Genomic DNA, 17,409 nt, shown 5'->3' with positions numbered 1-17,409 from the left:
CCATACATGTGCACATTCATACTCATTCTCATGAAGGGACAATTTATTGTAATGATGGGTAATGGTTTTTTTTAATTACTTTATTTATTTTTTAACCCTTTGATGCAAAACATGGGTCAAAAGTGACCCGGCTGAGTTTTTACCTTCTATATCTTTGCAATAAATTAATTCCATCTTTCAGTATTCAAGGTATTCCTCAATTAACTTGTTTTTGATCATCATACATCCTTATTTTATTTTTTCCTTTCTTACTTTTTGAATAAAACCCCTTTTTGTATCACTACCCTTCTAATGCATAACATGGGTCAAAAACGACCTGCATTCATTTTCCAGGTTATTTCATGTATGGCTGAGTGTTTCTATGATATACTTTTGAAATAAATTAATTTTGTCATTTACTTTTCCAAATATGCAGTAAATATCTTGTTTTTGTTTAGCACAAATCGTCATTTTTATTTTTCCTTTCTTAAGTTATGAACAAGCACAGCTTTTGTAATTCTACATCAAGTTTACACACATGGGTCAGAACCAACCCGCATGCATTTACTACAGTGTTTGGTGGGAACTGTAAATTGTGCTTGTGTCAGACATTTCACAGCTCAGCACAGCGCCCTTTGCCCATCTAATACATGTAAGTAATGTTTTTCCTTAGAAAAAAATTGATTATGTTACCTTGAGAGTGAGTAGATTACTTGTCAGAAAGTTACAAGTAATTACTATTAGCTACCTAGCTGTTGACATATTCTACTTTAGTTAGCTAATTTTATTGTAGTTGGCTTAGCTAACTACATAGTTAATAAATAAATAACTGGCCCCATTCACTGCTAAAGTAATTACTTGAAACAAATTATTATTATAGTATTAAGACATTTAATTTTAAATCACACTTGGATGACCCATGTGTAGTAATATAAAAAGTATTTTTGTTCATAAAGTAGGAAAGAAAAAAGTAAATTAATGATTTGTGGTAATTAAAAACAAGATATTTAAAGAATACTTGGAATATTCAATCATAAAATAAATTGATTTCAAAAGATAGAGCAAAGAAAAACTCAGTCAGCATGAAATAACCTGGAAAATGAATGCGGGTCATTTTTGACCCATGTTATGTGCATTAGAAGGGGTGTGCATATGTTTTGCATCAAAGGGTTAATGTAGGAGGAAACTGAAGAACCCAGAGGAAACACATGGATATAGTGAGAACATGCACAAAAACTGACAGAAATAAAAAAAAGTTAACGAGAAGTTAGTACAGCAAGAAAAACACACAAGTTTATGCATATTTTTTAATTATTTAAAAATTAATTCAACATTTTTAAAATCGCATCAGACACCATGATTAATAATAATAATAATAATAATAATAATAATGCATCGTTATACTTGTCAGAATTAGCATTTTACAAATAATAAACAAGCAATCTGACTAACTCAGTAAGTCAGTCACTCCGCCTGCAACACTGTCCCAATGAACATTACAGTACCTGCGCGAGAGCCGGCGTGCATGAAGCTATAATGCGCATGCGCGCAAAGAGGTTTCTTTACCGTTGGTTTATTTAGTGGAAGATGTCGTCGCGCGCTTCGCAGAGTCGGTTTGTGTGTTGTGCTGCGGTGATTACACTGGGTGTTTAAATAGTGTGTTTGTTTGGGAGGTTGAAAAAAAATGTTTGGTTTTTTTTAATTCAACTAAAACGTGAGTATTCTACATTTGGAAGTTTTTGGCTACAGTTTAGAGCTGGTGTGTTTGTGTGCCTTTCTGGTTGCAGCTTGCTAAAACGCTTGGACTCTCTTTAGAAATGCTGAAATTTCTGTCCCTTTTTTAAAATAATATGATTCGTTTCTCTCATGAAATGACTCCTAATTTTCTTTAGAAATTAAGTGAAACACAGGAACTTCTTTCTCAGCATCAGAAACTTGTGATAAGTGATGTTATTTTGCACGTATGTAATGACTTTATAACATTTCATACTGACGTTATGCTTTTTCTCCAAACTGTTTTCAAACGCAAGTGAAACAATATTCGTGAGTGACGTTTAACTTAAGTTTTAGGAGTTTTTGGAAGTCATCAGCAGTGATTAGTCAGAATGAGTTTCCAGTCAGACATGAGTCTATGGTATAAACTACTGACCAGCTCATTAAATTTTATATAGCTCATTATATTCCGTTTGTGTGTGTTAGTAAAATACATTGCTTCCTATTATTTTGAATTTTAATTAAACAAAAGTAATACCTTCTCGGAAAAGCGCCCTCTCGTGTTTTCTTGTGGAATAGATTATCCGGACTTCCTGAGTGACTTAAAGCTAGGGTAGGCAATTTTATTTTAGAAGCATTTTTGTGAAATTTCTTGACATTCTCTTTACAGCCTTAAAGCAATGAATAAATCAAATGCTTTGACAATAAAAATAAATAAACTGTCATCTGTGGCAGTCGCAAGCCTGTTTTGATCATTTCGCTTAGTATCCGAATGAATTGATCAGGCGATCGACTTGCCTGTCTACCTGTGAGCACTCTGCTCCTGACCAGAGTCTTCCACAAGGATAGGCAGACATATTTTTAAAGCTGACGAGCTAGTTGACAGCTGTGAGTACTGACCATAGCGGTGTACTTTGTTCATTATGATAATGTTACCGCCTCTTGCCCAAAATCAGCTGGGATCGGCTCCCCTGATGGAAAATGGTTAGATGATAATGGAAGGTATTTTCTTACATATGAGTGAGACATGAGGTAGTTGGATATGACAACGTTGTGCTGTCTCCAACGTAGTGCATGTTTGTGTTTTGGAGGCAGGGCAGAAAGGAGTGTGGCCTAATGGTTAGCGTGTCCGCCTCTCGATCGGGAGATCGCAAGTTCTACTCATGGTCTGGTCATACCAAAGACCATCTCAAAAATGGTGCCTACTGCCATCTGGCAAGGCATGCTGCAATCCAGATGCGAGTGGGGAATCAAACTCTTGCAGTTACCAGAGGACTAGCCCCCCACTGTAACCCTAGCTATGTAATATATTGAGGTATTTCACTCACGTGACCAAGTCATGTGATGCTGCCATTTTGGACGGCACGGCTCGAATCAGTTTGAATGCGAGGAAGGCGACAAACGAAAAACATAAAAGAAAAAGGAGCGAGATGCAGAAAACACCTTCACTATCCAGCGACGTAGGGCATTTACAGGGCGAGCAGAGGGAGAGGTATTTGCAAAAATTGAGGTTAGCAGGCTTAGAGAATGACATTTACCTGCTTCCACCAGGATTGTTCACTGACAGCTAAGATTTGTTCACATTTTCATTTACTTTCGGTCCTCAGGATAAACAAAATGTTATTAAATGTCATTGAAATAACTTCTTAGTCTGTTGAGACATGGCCTGTTATAAGTTTTTTCTTTACTGTATTTACTAGTTTACTGAGCGCGCTCCGGGGCTGGCTGGCCGGCTAGCTAGCGCTCCGGGGCTGGCTGGCCGGCTAGCTAGCGCTCCGGGGCTGGCCGGCCGGCTAGCTAGCGCTCCGGGGCGGGCTGGCCGGCCGGCTAGCTAGCGCTCCGGGGCGGGCTGGCCGGCCGGCTAGCTAGCGCTCCGGGGCGGGCTGGCCGGCCGGCTAGCTAGCGCTCCGGGGCGGGCTGGCCGGCCGGCTAGCTAGCGCTCCGGGGCGGGCTGGCCGGCCGGCTAGCTAGCGCTCCGGGGCGGGCTGGCCGGCCGGCTAGCTAGCGCTCCGGGGCGGGCTGGCCGGCCGGCTAGCTAGCGCTCCGGGGCGGGCTGGCCGGCCGGCTAGCTAGCGCTCCGGGGCGGGCTGGCCGGCCGGCTAGCTAGCGCTCCGGGGCGGGCTGGCCGGCCGGCTAGCTAGCGCTCCGGGGCGGGCTGGCCGGCCGGCTAGCTAGCGCTCCGGGGCTGGCTGGCCGGCCGGCTAGCTAGCGCTCCGGGGCTGGCTGGCCGGCCGGCTAGCTAGCGCTCCGGGGCTGGCTGGCCGGCCGGCTAGCTAGCGCTCCGGGGCTGGCTGGCCGGCCGGCTAGCTAGCGCTCCGGGGCTGGCTGGCCGGCCGGCTAGCTAGCGCTCCGGGGCTGGCTGGCTCAGTAAACTAGTAAATCCAGTAAAGGAAAAACTTGAGACTGAAAGGTTTTAACAGTCATCCAAATGACTGAACGTAAACATTGCTACAGTAACATACCAGCTACTGTTGTTGACATTAGCTAGCTTGCCATCCAAAATGGCGGACACCGGGGCGTCACGTGACCCTGTGACGTCAGGTGAAATACTTCAATAGGCGAGAGGCCGAGGGCTACGAAACGGAGATCGGCGTCGCTATGCATGGTGCAGAAAGGAGGGTGTGGGATTTTTCAGATGGATACTTTCAAAATCTTGCATACTCTTGCCAGTTTCTCCAATGTTGCCTACCCTAGCTTTAAGTTATTGTAGCCAATAGGATGTTCTCTCCGATAGCTTTCTTGTTCTCTTCTCTTGTTATTTTTCTGAATGATTTTGATCTCTGTGTGAATCTGCCACAACCTCTTTCTTTCTTCGTTAATGCCACTGCTTGCATTCATATTGGTTAAGGAGTCAAAACTTGTCATACTTTCCAGCCACTGTCAATACATTATACAGTGAATACTGTAGACATACTTTTTAGTCTGTTAGTTTTGTTTTTCAGTTATGTTGGGGCCATGTAAACCTGCCATCCTAATTCAGAAAATTTCAGATTAGGATTAATATTCTACCTCCTTTTAATATTCATACTGCCTTCATTTCATAAGTTAATTAATTACTTTAGCCTTCTCACACATGTTAGAGTTGTGCCCCATCCAGGACCAGATTTTGACACACTGGTCTTAATTAGAGTCGAAGAGTTGCCAGGTGTTTGAACACTCCAGCGGTAAACAAGCTGAATGGTATGCTGACCTTTTCCCAGTGAGCATGATGTCATCCCTCAGATTTTTTTTTTTTGGCTTTGTTACACTGGTAGTGGTAATTCATTATAAACTGGCTGGAAACAAATTAATTGGTTTTAGGGTCTGTGAGTACAGCTGCTAGGATAAGAGGAACAGGTTAGTTATGGCCAATGCACATGTGCCAATAGTAAATGAAATGTTTTATGATGAACCTTTTGATCATGATCCAAAATATGATCGTGATTCATTTTAAATGTTTTCTGGATGTTTACCTCTACCTTCTCATTAGTCAGCATTTTAACCCATAAGGAACCTCAACATGAAGGTTGCATGATGTATTGTTTGTTGTTCCCTACCATACACGAGCGTTTAAAGTCTTGGGCATGTGAATTTTGCTTGCATACAGTCAACCCTAGTTTCTGAGATCAGATCAACTGAAAAGTTAGATTTTGCTGAGAATATGACAGTGATGCATCATCTACCAGTTATTGGTTCTTGCGTAATTGCTCTGTCAATGCTGTTTTACTCCACCAGGTAAGCACAAACTAGGATAGACGTTACTGCGAAGCCACGATTTGTTGCACAAGAACAACCTCTATGCGCCTTCACCTTCTGTGTGGATCCCAAGGAGTCTCAGGCCTTTCATGGAACGCTGCCTGGAAGTGCCAACAGTTAGGAAGTAACGGCCATGGACATTGCTCCCATTCCTCCTCCACCCCCTCCTCCTCCTCCTCCACCTCCACCACCTCCTGCTCAGGTCACCTCCATCAGTCGGCGTGGTTCTGTGCAAAAGCAGCGGCTTCGCAACCTGAACTGGGAGCGTATTCCTAAGGAGCGGGTGGAAGGTCGTAAGAGCATATGGAGCGGCGCGCTGACTGCCGGTGAAGATGATGACTTCTCCATTGACCTGCGCTCTCTGGATGAGCTGTTTAGTCAGAAGGAGGCACGTAAAACAGGGAGAAACGACAGTTTCAGCCACAACCTGAGCCGCTGCAGGTCTCCACAGAAACCAGGCAGTGAGAAGGTGAGCCATTTTTCAAATTCACGTCTGTCATCCAGTATTGGACCGTCTGGTTTCGTCATCGCACTTTTTGGATGGTGCAGGTGACAACTCAAGTCTGTGAAATCTGAGAAAAGCTTGTGCTTTATCATCAGCCTACTGTCTCAATACACAGTTTATTTAAATTACCTTTCTGGTACAGAGACAAGCTGCCTAATAATGTTGCTTTTCAAATGTAGATGATCAATAACCATACTTGATTCTCTAAATGCAGCACAGCGAACAAATTAATATAACTAAAGCTACAAAAGTGCCTGAAATGGGTTGATTTTTTTTAACTTGTAAACATCCTTTCATACTGTCTTTCTTGTACATTTGCAGGTTTCTCTGCTCGATCCTAAGCGCAGCATGAATGTTGGGATCTTCCTACGCCAGTTCAAAACGTAAAGAGACAGTTAATTTTTTCATCTTTCCTGCACATGGGAGTATAAACTCACAATGTGATGCTTTTTTTCTGGAGATAGAGGAACTGGAGGTGTCCTGTATTGCACTGTGAAAGGAAGCACTTAACACTTGTGATGGGCAACAGGTTGATGTGTTTGTTTTGAGTGGCAGATTGCCCTCTTGAGGAGTGGTGGGAGTGTGAAAAGGAAGGGCGAAGTGGTGGAGTGTATTTTATTTTATTTTTTTCTCACCCAGGAAGTGAAGAACAGCTGGGTTTGATGCTCACTGAGGAGGTTGAAGGTTATATCTGCTTTAAACCACAAACTCATTTAACCTAGAAGGGGAGTAACAGGAAGTTTGTTAACCTATTCACTTGGAGTTTGTTTCACTATTATGGTCACTTGGCTTGTAGTACTTCCAGAAATTTCCTTCCACTGCAATGAATCAAGCTTATACTTTGTAAGAATTAATTTATCCCATATGCTACAAGTGTCTGGTTTATACTTCTTTCATTGTAAGTCAGGGTAAGAGTAGTGGGCCTTTCTGAAACGGTGTGATAGGAAACTCAAAATACAGGTGCCAGGGTTGAACAGTAGAACATTTCAAATGGCAACATGCATGCAGTATATAGAAATGGGTATTCATTAAGAATTTGAGGCATTGCTTTTCGTTTATTTTGGCAATCTCGATGGTAAAATGGTAAAGCCTTAGAAGAACAAGCCCTCCTTCATGCATTCTTACATTTGTGCTGGACAAGAAAACTCCTTGTTCTGAAAAGGCAGGTAATACACCATGTAATTTAGTCTTTATCCAGCTACTGAGCACAATAATGGGTTATAGTGCTGAGGTTACATTGCAATCAAGGAACTTGTTTAACACACAGTTGTTAAACTGCTGACTGACTGGTGAGTAAGAAAGTAAACAGCAGTGATTACTGAAAGTCCAGATGAAACTTTACTCTTCCATTTTCAGTTGCGGTAAGCAGTGACAATATCATAAGTCAATAAGACCACTTCAAGGTCTCAGAACTGCCAATCCCCCCCCGGCTTTCATGCCCACGCTTGTACACTCTGAATGCGTCTATGGTCCCAGGTGATCAAGTCACAATAGTAGAGTGGCTCTACTAACACTAATATTTGCCAGAACTTGCTCTGAGAAGCATTATGAAGTTGTGCAGGCCAAAGCATTGTTTCTACTCTCTGCCTATTTATCTGCTCTGACCGCACAAGCTTTTGGGTAGAGAATCACTTTTTGAGGATTTGGTGCATTACAGTATGAATTATGTCCGTCCCCCCCGGCCAGTGAGGGGGCCTTTGTGTTCTACTCTTGTACCTTTTCATTATGTCATATTACCGGCACCTGGGGCTCACTAGTATTCTCTTACATAAACAATTATAGGCTGGATGGTACAAAAAGATGAGCTAATGCTATTTGCAAAGCTCTTGGGAGCAAAGAGAAAGAGCCACCTGTGTATACTGTCTCACGCAAGAGGGCAAATTGTCTTAACTTGGAAAATCAAAAATTGGTCAGCATGTAGTGGTAATGCCATTAGTGTATAAAATGCTATGATTAAACAGTACTCATTTTCGATTGATCAGGTAAAAAGGTTTGAACTGAAAATAACCGTTTTTACCATCCAAATTCAAATCCAACGGTTACATGTGACAGACATGTCTTTTTTACTTTTACATGTGTATATTGACTGTGTAGATACATGAAACAAATTTTGTTCACAAAGCTTTTGTTTTTATTGTGATTGTGATGCCACCCAGTGGTCCTCACATCTCTAGTTCATGGTTTCTGCAACATTTTGGGATTAAGCATGAACTGGTTCTGGATTAGGTGTGGATTCTCATGAGAGCCTGCAAATGCGTGGCTTCAAACTCTTCTCGGCCAAAAAGTCACATGCTCTCATATATTTCGTTGGACCGCCTTTAGCTTTGATTATGGCGTGTGTTTGCCATGGCATTGTTTCAACAACTTTTAATTTTGGCACATCCCAAAGACTTTCAGTGAGGTTATGGTTAAGAGCCTGTGGTGGCCAATTCATGCGTGAAAATGATTTCTCATGCTCCCTGAACCGCTCTTTGAGCCCTAATTTTATGCCCATGTCCTCAGGGAGGAAAAAAAAAATCCACTGGTGGGATAACCTGATCATTCAGTACATTTCAGGTAGTCAGCTGACTTCATTTTATTGCCATATAACATTTCTGAACCTAGACCTGACTGACTGAAGCAGCCCCAGATCATAACACTGCCTCCAGAGTCCACTATACATGATCGGTATGTCAGTTCATGCACTTTTCTTCTTAAGCCTAGGTCACAACCGGACATACGATTTTTTGGCCGTGTGATTTTTGGCATTTCCCAAATCGCTGCCCTTTTTTTTTTTTTTTTTGGTTCGTGGAGAAAGACGAACGTTGGCCGTAAGTTTGTCTTGCAACCTGAAAAAAACGTAAGCGCCCGTAGAGTTTGTTTGACATGACAAAGAACCTCTGCGGCCAGTCTACGGCTCGAAAATCAGCACGTCACACGCGCGCCCTCCGTGCGTTTCTTGCGTTTTTTGCACGTAGACCGGCCGTAGGAGCACGTACGGCTGGTTGTGACCGAGGCATTACCCTGATGTGGCCATCTGTCTGGAATAGGGTAAATCTGGACTCCTCAGACTGCATGACTTTTTTTCCATTGCTCTTGAGCAAATTGAAGCCTTTTTTTCCGATTATCCTCACTAGCAAGTGGTTTTCTTATGGCCACACAGCTGTTTAGTACCAATTCTGTGAGTTTTCATCACGAGTGTGGAAATGCTCTTACTTTTACTATTAATCATAGTTGTGAGTTCTACTGACAATGTTTGATGATTAGACTATGCCAAGCATTTAATTAATCTCTATCACAGTCAGTAAAGATTTTTAATGATCACATTTCTTCCATGAAGTTGACGGTTCACCATTATCCTTCCAAGTTTTAATAATGCGTTGGACAGTTCTTACCCAAATTCCAGTAATTTCAGCAATCTCCTTAGTTGTTTTCTTTGCTTGATGCAGGCTAATAATTTGACCCTTCAGAAACATCGTAGCATCTTTTCCATGACTATGGGATATGGTTGTTAAGAAATGAGAAGCTACTCACTGCATCAGTTAGGGTTAAAAGAGCTGTTGCCACCTGAAACATTAAGTACTGCAGTATAGGGTTGGGCGGTATTACGGTAAGAAGGTATCCCGAGGTATCCAAAAGTACCAACGGTATCGGTCTCATTACCGTCATTTTAAAAAAATATATAATATCTAAATAAATATGGAGTACATGAGGTCATAATATAAAATAATAAATTGAAGATCATCCCGAATAACTGTGTGATCGTATTTTCACTAATTCTATCAATTTCCTAAAGAAGTTCTCATCGCGTGCAGGGTTGTTTATGTCGTTACCATGGCAACCCTGCGTGACATTTTGGAGTCTGACAGAAAGCTTCGCAAGAGACTGAGACCAGGGGTGTCATGGCTCAGATGGCTAAGGCACCGTACCATAAATCCGGGGACCCGGGTTCGATTCCGACCCGAGGTTATTTCCCGATCCCGTCTCTCTCTCCCCCGCTCATTTCCTGTCTCTCTATACTGTCCTATCTAAAAAAAAAAAAAGAGACTGAGACCGCGGTTGAAAGATGGCAAGTCAAGATAACGAGTTAGTGGCAAAAAAAAAAAATACAACATCGGCAGTGTGGCAGTATTTTGGTTTCAAACCAAACGAAAAGGAAGAGCCAGCAGTAATGTAAATGACCGCGCAAAATCGAAAAAAATCTAATGTGTCCCCTAAGGCACACCATAGCCTGGGGTACTCCACTTCCACGAGATCTCTCCAATGAGTTGTGTTTTGAGTAGGTTACATGAGTAACAACAAGGTAAAATAATATAACGTATGACATTTGGGATGTGGGTAATAAACGTTTGAAATGTCATCTACTGAAGAAACGGAAGAAAACATCGTAGCGTAAACTGTTAGGTTTCTGGTGGGAATTAGCAATGCGCTTGCTGTCTTTGTTGGGTGTGTTAAACCGTATGGATTTAAGTGGAATAATTGTAAGGAGTTATGTGATCAAGACAACGTTTTAAGCAAGGTAAGGCCATTTGATTATTAATTTCCCCGCCATGGCATGACGTGGGCCCATATGATTTTGCCTTGTGCAGCTATCACGCATTTGAATTAGGTTCGCCTCATTTGCGCTGAAGAATATGGTTTATCGCGCAGTCTAAACGGACTTGGGTGTTGGTTGATTCTTGTTGTTTTTTTTATTTCCCATGCTTGAAAGGGTATGATCCTGCTCATCGTGTACTTTTTTTTGATGGAGCAGGTGAAATAGTGCTGCAAATGGCGTTGAAACGCCGACATGTGTAAACGACAGTTGAATGCTATTTTCAAGATGAAGGAAGAGTTGCGTGATGCTTTGAAATATCTCTTAATCCATTCATCAATGCACAAAATTCGCTTTGCTGCTTAATCCATACCACAATGCACACAATTCGCTATGCTGCTTTTAAATAGTACATTTGAGGCATAGGCGCACGTTACACAGTAGGCCGAAACAAAATATTATTTTTTTCTCGGTAATACCGTATACCCCGGGAAAACACAGAGACGGTTTAAAGGTATCAAAATTTGGATACCGCCCAACCCTACTGCAGTACTTATCCAATCAAAAGCTCAAGTATTTGCTTATTTAAATCCAAATTGTGACTTTTTTTTTTTGCTAGGTATACTGTACTACTTCCACTATGACAGAGCAAATGTTTTGCTGTAAATTGACAGTCTGCAGCATGAGAATAACCACAATCAACGTTGATGAGATGTGGCAAAAACACTGCCGCTGTTCTGGATTTTTCAGTGGTTACATTACCTCATGATGGAGGCTGCAGTTAACTGCATCCCAGTGCATCGGGGAGCATGGTGGTGTAGTAGTTAGCATGGTCGCCTCACAGCAAGAAGGTTCTGGGTTCAAACCCAGTGGCCGGCAAGGGCCTTTCTGTGTGGAGTTTGCATGTTCTCCCCGTGTCTGCGTGGGTATCCTCTGGGTGCTCCGGTTTCCCCCACAGTCCAAAGACATGCGGTTAGGTTAATATGGGACGGCCTTGGGGTGAGGTGCCTAACTCCCAACTGCTCCCTGGGTGCTGTTAGCATGGCTGCCCACTGCTCTGGGTATGTGTGTGTGCTCATTGCTCATGTGTGTGCATGTGTGTGTGTTCACTGCTTCAGATGGGTTAAATGCAGAGAGGAAATTTCACAAGTGTGTGATGAATAAAGTTGTGCTTTCTTTTTTCTTTCTTTTTAAAGATGCAAATTTTATACATACTGATGCTACCATAGCCACTTAGTTTATCGTGTTGGGTAGTATGCTAGTATGTTTGGTACACAGCATATACACTATATGGCAAAAAGTTTGTAGGCATCTTGCCATCACACTGATGTGCGGCCCTTCCCCAAACTATCTCTATGAAGTTATAGGCACACAGTTGTATAGGGTGTGCCTTGTATTCTGTAGCATTAAAAATTCCCTTCACTGGAACAAAGGGATCGAGTCCAAACATGTTCCAGCAGGAGGATGCTCCTGTGCACAAAGCAAGGTCCATGAGGATATAGTGTGCTGAGGATATAGTGTGCCAAGGATGGAGTGGACAAACTTGAGTGGCCTGCACAGAGCCCTGAAATCAACCCCACTGAACATGTGTGGGATGAACTAGAATGCTGACTGTGCCCCAGGCCCTCTTGTGGATGAATGGGCAAATCCCCCACAAACTAGTAGTCATAGTGTATATATTCACCTTTAATTGAAAAGGTGTAACTTCTAGCCACTCTTTTATTTAAATGTTTAAATGAGCTTAAATATTGAGTTGTTTAAATCTGAAATATTTGGGATGCGCAAGCTCCAGTGTACCCACATAGCTGATGCTTGGCAGTGGACACATTCTTGGTGTTTGCCCTTTTCTTTGAAAACATACAACTAAGGACATTGGGTTACATTGATTTGAGCCTTGTATGTTTGTATTGTCCCTTTATCTATTTTTCTGCCGCCATTGTGACGACCAAGAGGTTTATTCTCTATCTGCCACCCTGATAAGTTTGATAAGCCTGCCCAAGTTCAAAAGAGACTAAAACAGGTGAAATGTAAATGGAGTTCACGTCTTTGTTTTTTCCTCCTTGCCATACTTTCTGGCTTTTGTTGCTTAAAGAAAGCTGAGGTAGTGTTGTATCCCCAGGACAGAGTGCTTGTCTCTTGCTCTAATACTTTAGCTACACAAAGATAATGTGTATTGAAGATGTTGTGAAAAATGTCATTTTCACATGAGCTGTTTTCTTTCTCTGCAGCGGAGCAAAGGAGATTGTGGAGGATGTGAGGCAGGGGACTGGGGAGCGTTACGGAGCAGAGAAACTGGCCGAGCTCTGCAAACTGCTGCCTGATGCTGAAGAGGTATTGCAATGCTTTTTGCCCTAGAACAGTATGGCTATATGTCCTCAGCTCAGTCTGGTTTTGCTGTGCGATCAGTAGAATCGTGTGTGTGTGAGAAATAAAAAAAAAAAAAATAGTCTTGCTCTCTTCCACATGTCCCATCATGGTCCCACTAAGCCAGCCTGATTATGGCTGATGAAAGCAGAAACAGGGTTGATCTGTTCGTACATTTGAGGAAGAATGTTTTGCAGATTCATAGCAAAGTAACAATACTTCACTGTATCATGTTATTTTGCTATGTCACAAGAGGTACTTACAAACTTAACGTTAAACAATATTAACAGTGTTGCAAGTTTGTTTTTTTTTCCCCCCCATTTAAGTTTTGTTGAGACAAAAATGCAGCATATTTCAAGCATTGTGCTGCACCTGACGATGTTTTTAATATGTACTGTTTCAGATTTTAGTACAAAGTACGTTATACAGTCATATCCCCAGTCCCATTAACATTTAATATAGTTAAAATACAAAATTTATACATTAAACTTTTTGTCCCTTTCAAAGTGGCAATAATATTCTTTCAGTAAAGTTATTGCGCTTTGAATTATTGAAATGTAACTTAACCTTATGGGCACAGTATTGCTAGTTGCATATTGTTTTTCATATCCGTTTACGTTCCTTTTCTTTTCCAGGAAGCACAGTTGAAAAGGTTTAACGGAGACCATGGTTTGCTAAGAGAGCCAGACCTTTTCATGCTCTTACTGATGGAAGTCCAAAAGTAAGTAGTTAAACCCATCCAGCCATTTCACTACCTCCCCTTTCCCCATACTGGAAAGTGTTAACATGCACTTACCAATTTCCTTAGTAGCTGTATTCCTCTCCCAGCAAATACAGTGCACCATATCAGCTGCGAGTGTCTTATCACCCACCCCCACTTAAATAAAGACAAAGCAAAAGCAGTGTGCAATTACTGCTGATTGATCAATCATTCTTTCCTCTCATCATTGCTGGTCTCTGTTAGTGTTCGCCTGCGTCTGGATGCCATGATCCTGCAGCAGGAGTTCGACCCTGCAGTGACCTCTCTGTGTGTGGCAGCCAGATGTCTGGGGGAGGCAGCTCGAGGTAAGGCATCAGCAGGGGGGCTTTGGCTCGTTCCTTTCAGCACACTTCATTCACATTTCATTTCAGGTCCCTTTACTCAGCCTTGTAAATCACCTTCATGTGTTGCTCCCCAGTATAAAACCTTCTCCACTGCAGTTCTTTGGCTTTTAAGATGGACTGGTTAATAGACTATGTAAAATCTTATCCAGGAACAATGAACAAAATAATCACTGATTTATATCGAGATGAACAAAGCACACACAAATACAAAAGAACAGTGCTGATTATCATGTTATGTAAGGAGTACATGATCAGTAACTATTACTCAACACCTACCACCACATGCTCAAACTCGAATATTATTTAGAAAGAAATGAGAGCTGTATAATGCTAAATCAACACTGCTGTTCTTTTTGCAGAGCTGCTGAATTGCCACAAGCTTCACTCCATCTTGCGTTTGGTGCTGAGGGCAGGGAACTACATGAATGCTGTAAGTGTTTGCTTCAAAGGTGCATAAAAGCCTCGTGTGTGTGTGTGTGTCTGTCTTTGGTTGGGGTATCCATTCCGTGAGCCCACTGGCTCTGATATGCTCTGTTTAAGAAGTCATGCACCATGGAACACAATCAGACTGACCTTGTTTGTGCCCATAGGGAGGTTACGCAGGGAACGCGGCTGGTTTTAGGATCGCCTCACTGCTCAAACTGGCTGACACCAAAGCCAACAAACCAGGCGTGGACCTCCTACATTTTGTCGCCATGGTGTGTATAAAGTCAATTTCTATTGTCATCTTATCCATAGAAATGTATTCATTGGGATAAAAGATAAATAGCCCTTCACCAAGAACCATTTTCCACCTCAAGAGTGTGTTCTTGGCCAGAAAAATTGCCTCTGGTATCTAGAACCGGTGATGTCAGGAGCTTGGAGATGACAAATTGAGTTGTCAAAGATATTTTCATGAGTGGCATTAAAAAAAAAAATCACAACCATTTAATCAATAATCTGAGGAAGATTCAGCCATTTTATTGCCAATTATAATAAACTGTAATTGGCAGGTACATGCAATAATACTAATGCTACCTTTGGTATCACTAATGAAGCCATGGCCTAAAGGTTAGAGAAGCAGCTTTGGAACCAAAAGGTTGCTAGTTTGATTCCCTGGACCAGCAGGAATGGCTGAAGTGCCCTTGAGCAAGGCACCTAACCCCCACCTGCTTCCCTGGGCTGCCCACTACTGTGGGTGTCAGGGTCCTGTTGTACTTTGCTCTGGATTAGTGTCTGCTAAAATTTGGTTTTAAAATAATTAAAATGGATATCTTTTAACGTGTGTGTGTATGAGAATAAATGTGATCAGTGGCAGTGTCTTTGTACAATTTTCAAATGCTGAGGGATTTGACTGCTGCTATTTTTACACTGTATTTGTACACCACGTATTTGTAAACTCCCACATTGGAGTAAGTAATGGTTTTGGCTCTCATACTGGTGAAACTTGACTTGTTTGTAGATTAAATGTTTGCTCTTACTCAGAGTGGTGCATCAGAATCGGAATCCCAGAGGACCCAACAAAAACGTTGCTGGTGTAGGAATCTTAGCTCGTGTGTAGGCAGGTTGGTGCAGGTTGTCAGGTATGAAGCTTGCAAGAATTGAGAGGCCACATTGATCACCTTGAAAGAGCAACGGATGGTTTACAGTGCTTGTTTGACACTGCATACATCTATTGTGTTAGGATAAAGCACAATTTGCACCAATAATTTATTCATTCATCTTCAATAACTTCTTGTGGTTATATATGGCTGGAGATCAGAAATGGGATTTTAATATTTGTCCTGTGTGCACCTGTACTCTGATGTAGCCCTGACTCCAGCAGCAGCACCTTGTTAATGAAAGAGATTACATCACTAGGAATCGTCTGCACTCAGCTCTCGGACGTGACTGAGATTTTGCGATTGAGACTGTAAAGGATGATTTCATTGTGTTTCTCTGTAAAACGCTTTGTTTCTGAATGAGGTTGAGAGGTTTGTGTTACAGTGGTGACGTAGGAACAGAGATAGTCGTGTGAATAGCGTGCCATTGTCTAGCACATGTTTGGAAGTGTTTGGGATATTCTCTTTACGAGGCAACACAAAAGAAAGTTAAAAACACTTCCTGTCCTGCTTCTCAGTTCATGCTGCATCCTTAAAACATTTCTTAAGTAGAGATGCACTGATGTGATCCTGAGTATCAGAACTGGAGCAGATGTAGCCTTTGAAACAGGAGATGGGTATCTGATCAGGTTTGTCATACTTTCCATGCTGTAAATGAGTGTGCAATGTCAATGAACATTACAAACTCTTAAAACACTCCTGTTGCTCCTTTAATATTTTGCAGAACTTTGCAACAGAATGTTGCAGATGTTTCAACTCTGATGCCAGAACTGGGTCAATGCTGTATTTTAAATAAGCCACTTTCTTTATGCATTTTATTTTGTTTATATATGAAAGATCTTGTCTGCAAAATGGCTGTTAATCTGTTGCAGCATTTAAAAGGTGCCCCCCCCCCCCCCCTTTTTTTTAAACCTTAATCTGCCAAATACCCAATATGGAAGGTTAATCTTGCTGAGAGATGATGGATATGAAAATTCTAAACCTGATATCTTGTATGAAAATTCATCAGCTGTCCATCGTTGGCGATGATGACTGCTTCGCTAGGATGTGCAGAAATGCAGATGAGCCGTGAGGCCTGCATTAGAGCGACAGAGTCGTCTGCAGTGGTTGCATGAATGGCCTGGTTGAGCTGCTATGGAATGTCTGGTTTTGTGAGCTCTCATATACTCCCTTTGACGCTTGTCTTCAATTGTGGGCACTGAGCTTATAACCATGCTTCACCATGTTGCTCTGTCCCAGACATCCCTTTCCCACGTCTGTCTGATAATTCCAGCATTCTTCATGTTCCTCTTCAAAATGTCTTTGTACTTCAGTTTCTGTCCTCCTTGTCTCCTCTTTCCTGGGCTCAGATCTCTATAGAAAATGGCTTTGGGTAATTGCGTGTCAGGCACGCGCCAGATGTGTCCAGCCCAACGAAGTTGGGAGGCTGCGATAAGGGCTTCCACACTTGCTGTATTGGCTTGCCTGAGGATTTCTACATCGGGGACCTTGTCCTGCCATTTTATATTGAGGATTTGACGCAGATATTGGAGTTGTAGTCTGGTCAGTTTCTTGAAGTGTTTACGGTGGAGTGTCATGCATTCGGTGGTGTAAAGCAGAGATGGTAAGATTGCGACATTGTATACTTTCAACTTGGTAGTTCTCTTGATGTCATGATGGGACCATAGTTGCTTCTGTAATGCACCGAAGGCTTTGATGGCAGCTTGAATCAGGTGGTCTGCATCCAAGTCTGATGAGTTTTTGTAACTGCACTTCCTAAGTAAATAACTCTCAGAACTCCTAAGAAGTGTTCCACTGACCAAAACAACACTGTTTGACATTGCCTGTGGCTCAGGTGTGGGTTGGTACAGGAGTTTTGTTTTCATGGTATTGATTTTTCAATCCAAAGAGGGATGCAGCTGTGGCAAAGCGATGGA

The 17,409-nt window shown here is 42.1% G+C and overlaps 1 protein-coding gene across 1 annotated transcript in view; it reads left to right on the top strand.

Annotated features, from left to right (window-relative positions):
• Positions 1-1,555: 1,555 nt before the first annotated feature.
• The window catches only part of fhdc2 (FH2 domain containing 2), a 38,666-nt gene continuing 22,812 nt past the window's right edge, over positions 1,556-17,409 (top strand). Inside the window, exons 1-8 of the mRNA XM_060927468.1 lie at positions 1,556-1,693; positions 5,407-5,896; positions 6,254-6,315; positions 12,674-12,776; positions 13,445-13,530; positions 13,774-13,874; positions 14,273-14,343; positions 14,504-14,611. Coding sequence (XP_060783451.1) covers positions 5,561-5,896; positions 6,254-6,315; positions 12,674-12,776; positions 13,445-13,530; positions 13,774-13,874; positions 14,273-14,343; positions 14,504-14,611 — 867 coding nt within the window. The 5' untranslated portion in view covers positions 1,556-1,693; positions 5,407-5,560. The remainder of the gene's footprint in view (positions 1,694-5,406; positions 5,897-6,253; positions 6,316-12,673; positions 12,777-13,444; positions 13,531-13,773; positions 13,875-14,272; positions 14,344-14,503; positions 14,612-17,409) is intronic.

This window comes from Neoarius graeffei, chromosome 8 (assembly GCF_027579695.1).
Source record: "Neoarius graeffei isolate fNeoGra1 chromosome 8, fNeoGra1.pri, whole genome shotgun sequence".
NCBI lineage: Eukaryota > Metazoa > Chordata > Actinopteri > Siluriformes > Ariidae > Neoarius > Neoarius graeffei.
The sequence above is the reverse complement of the archived record's forward strand: the minus strand, read 5'-3'. Positions and strand labels throughout refer to the sequence as shown.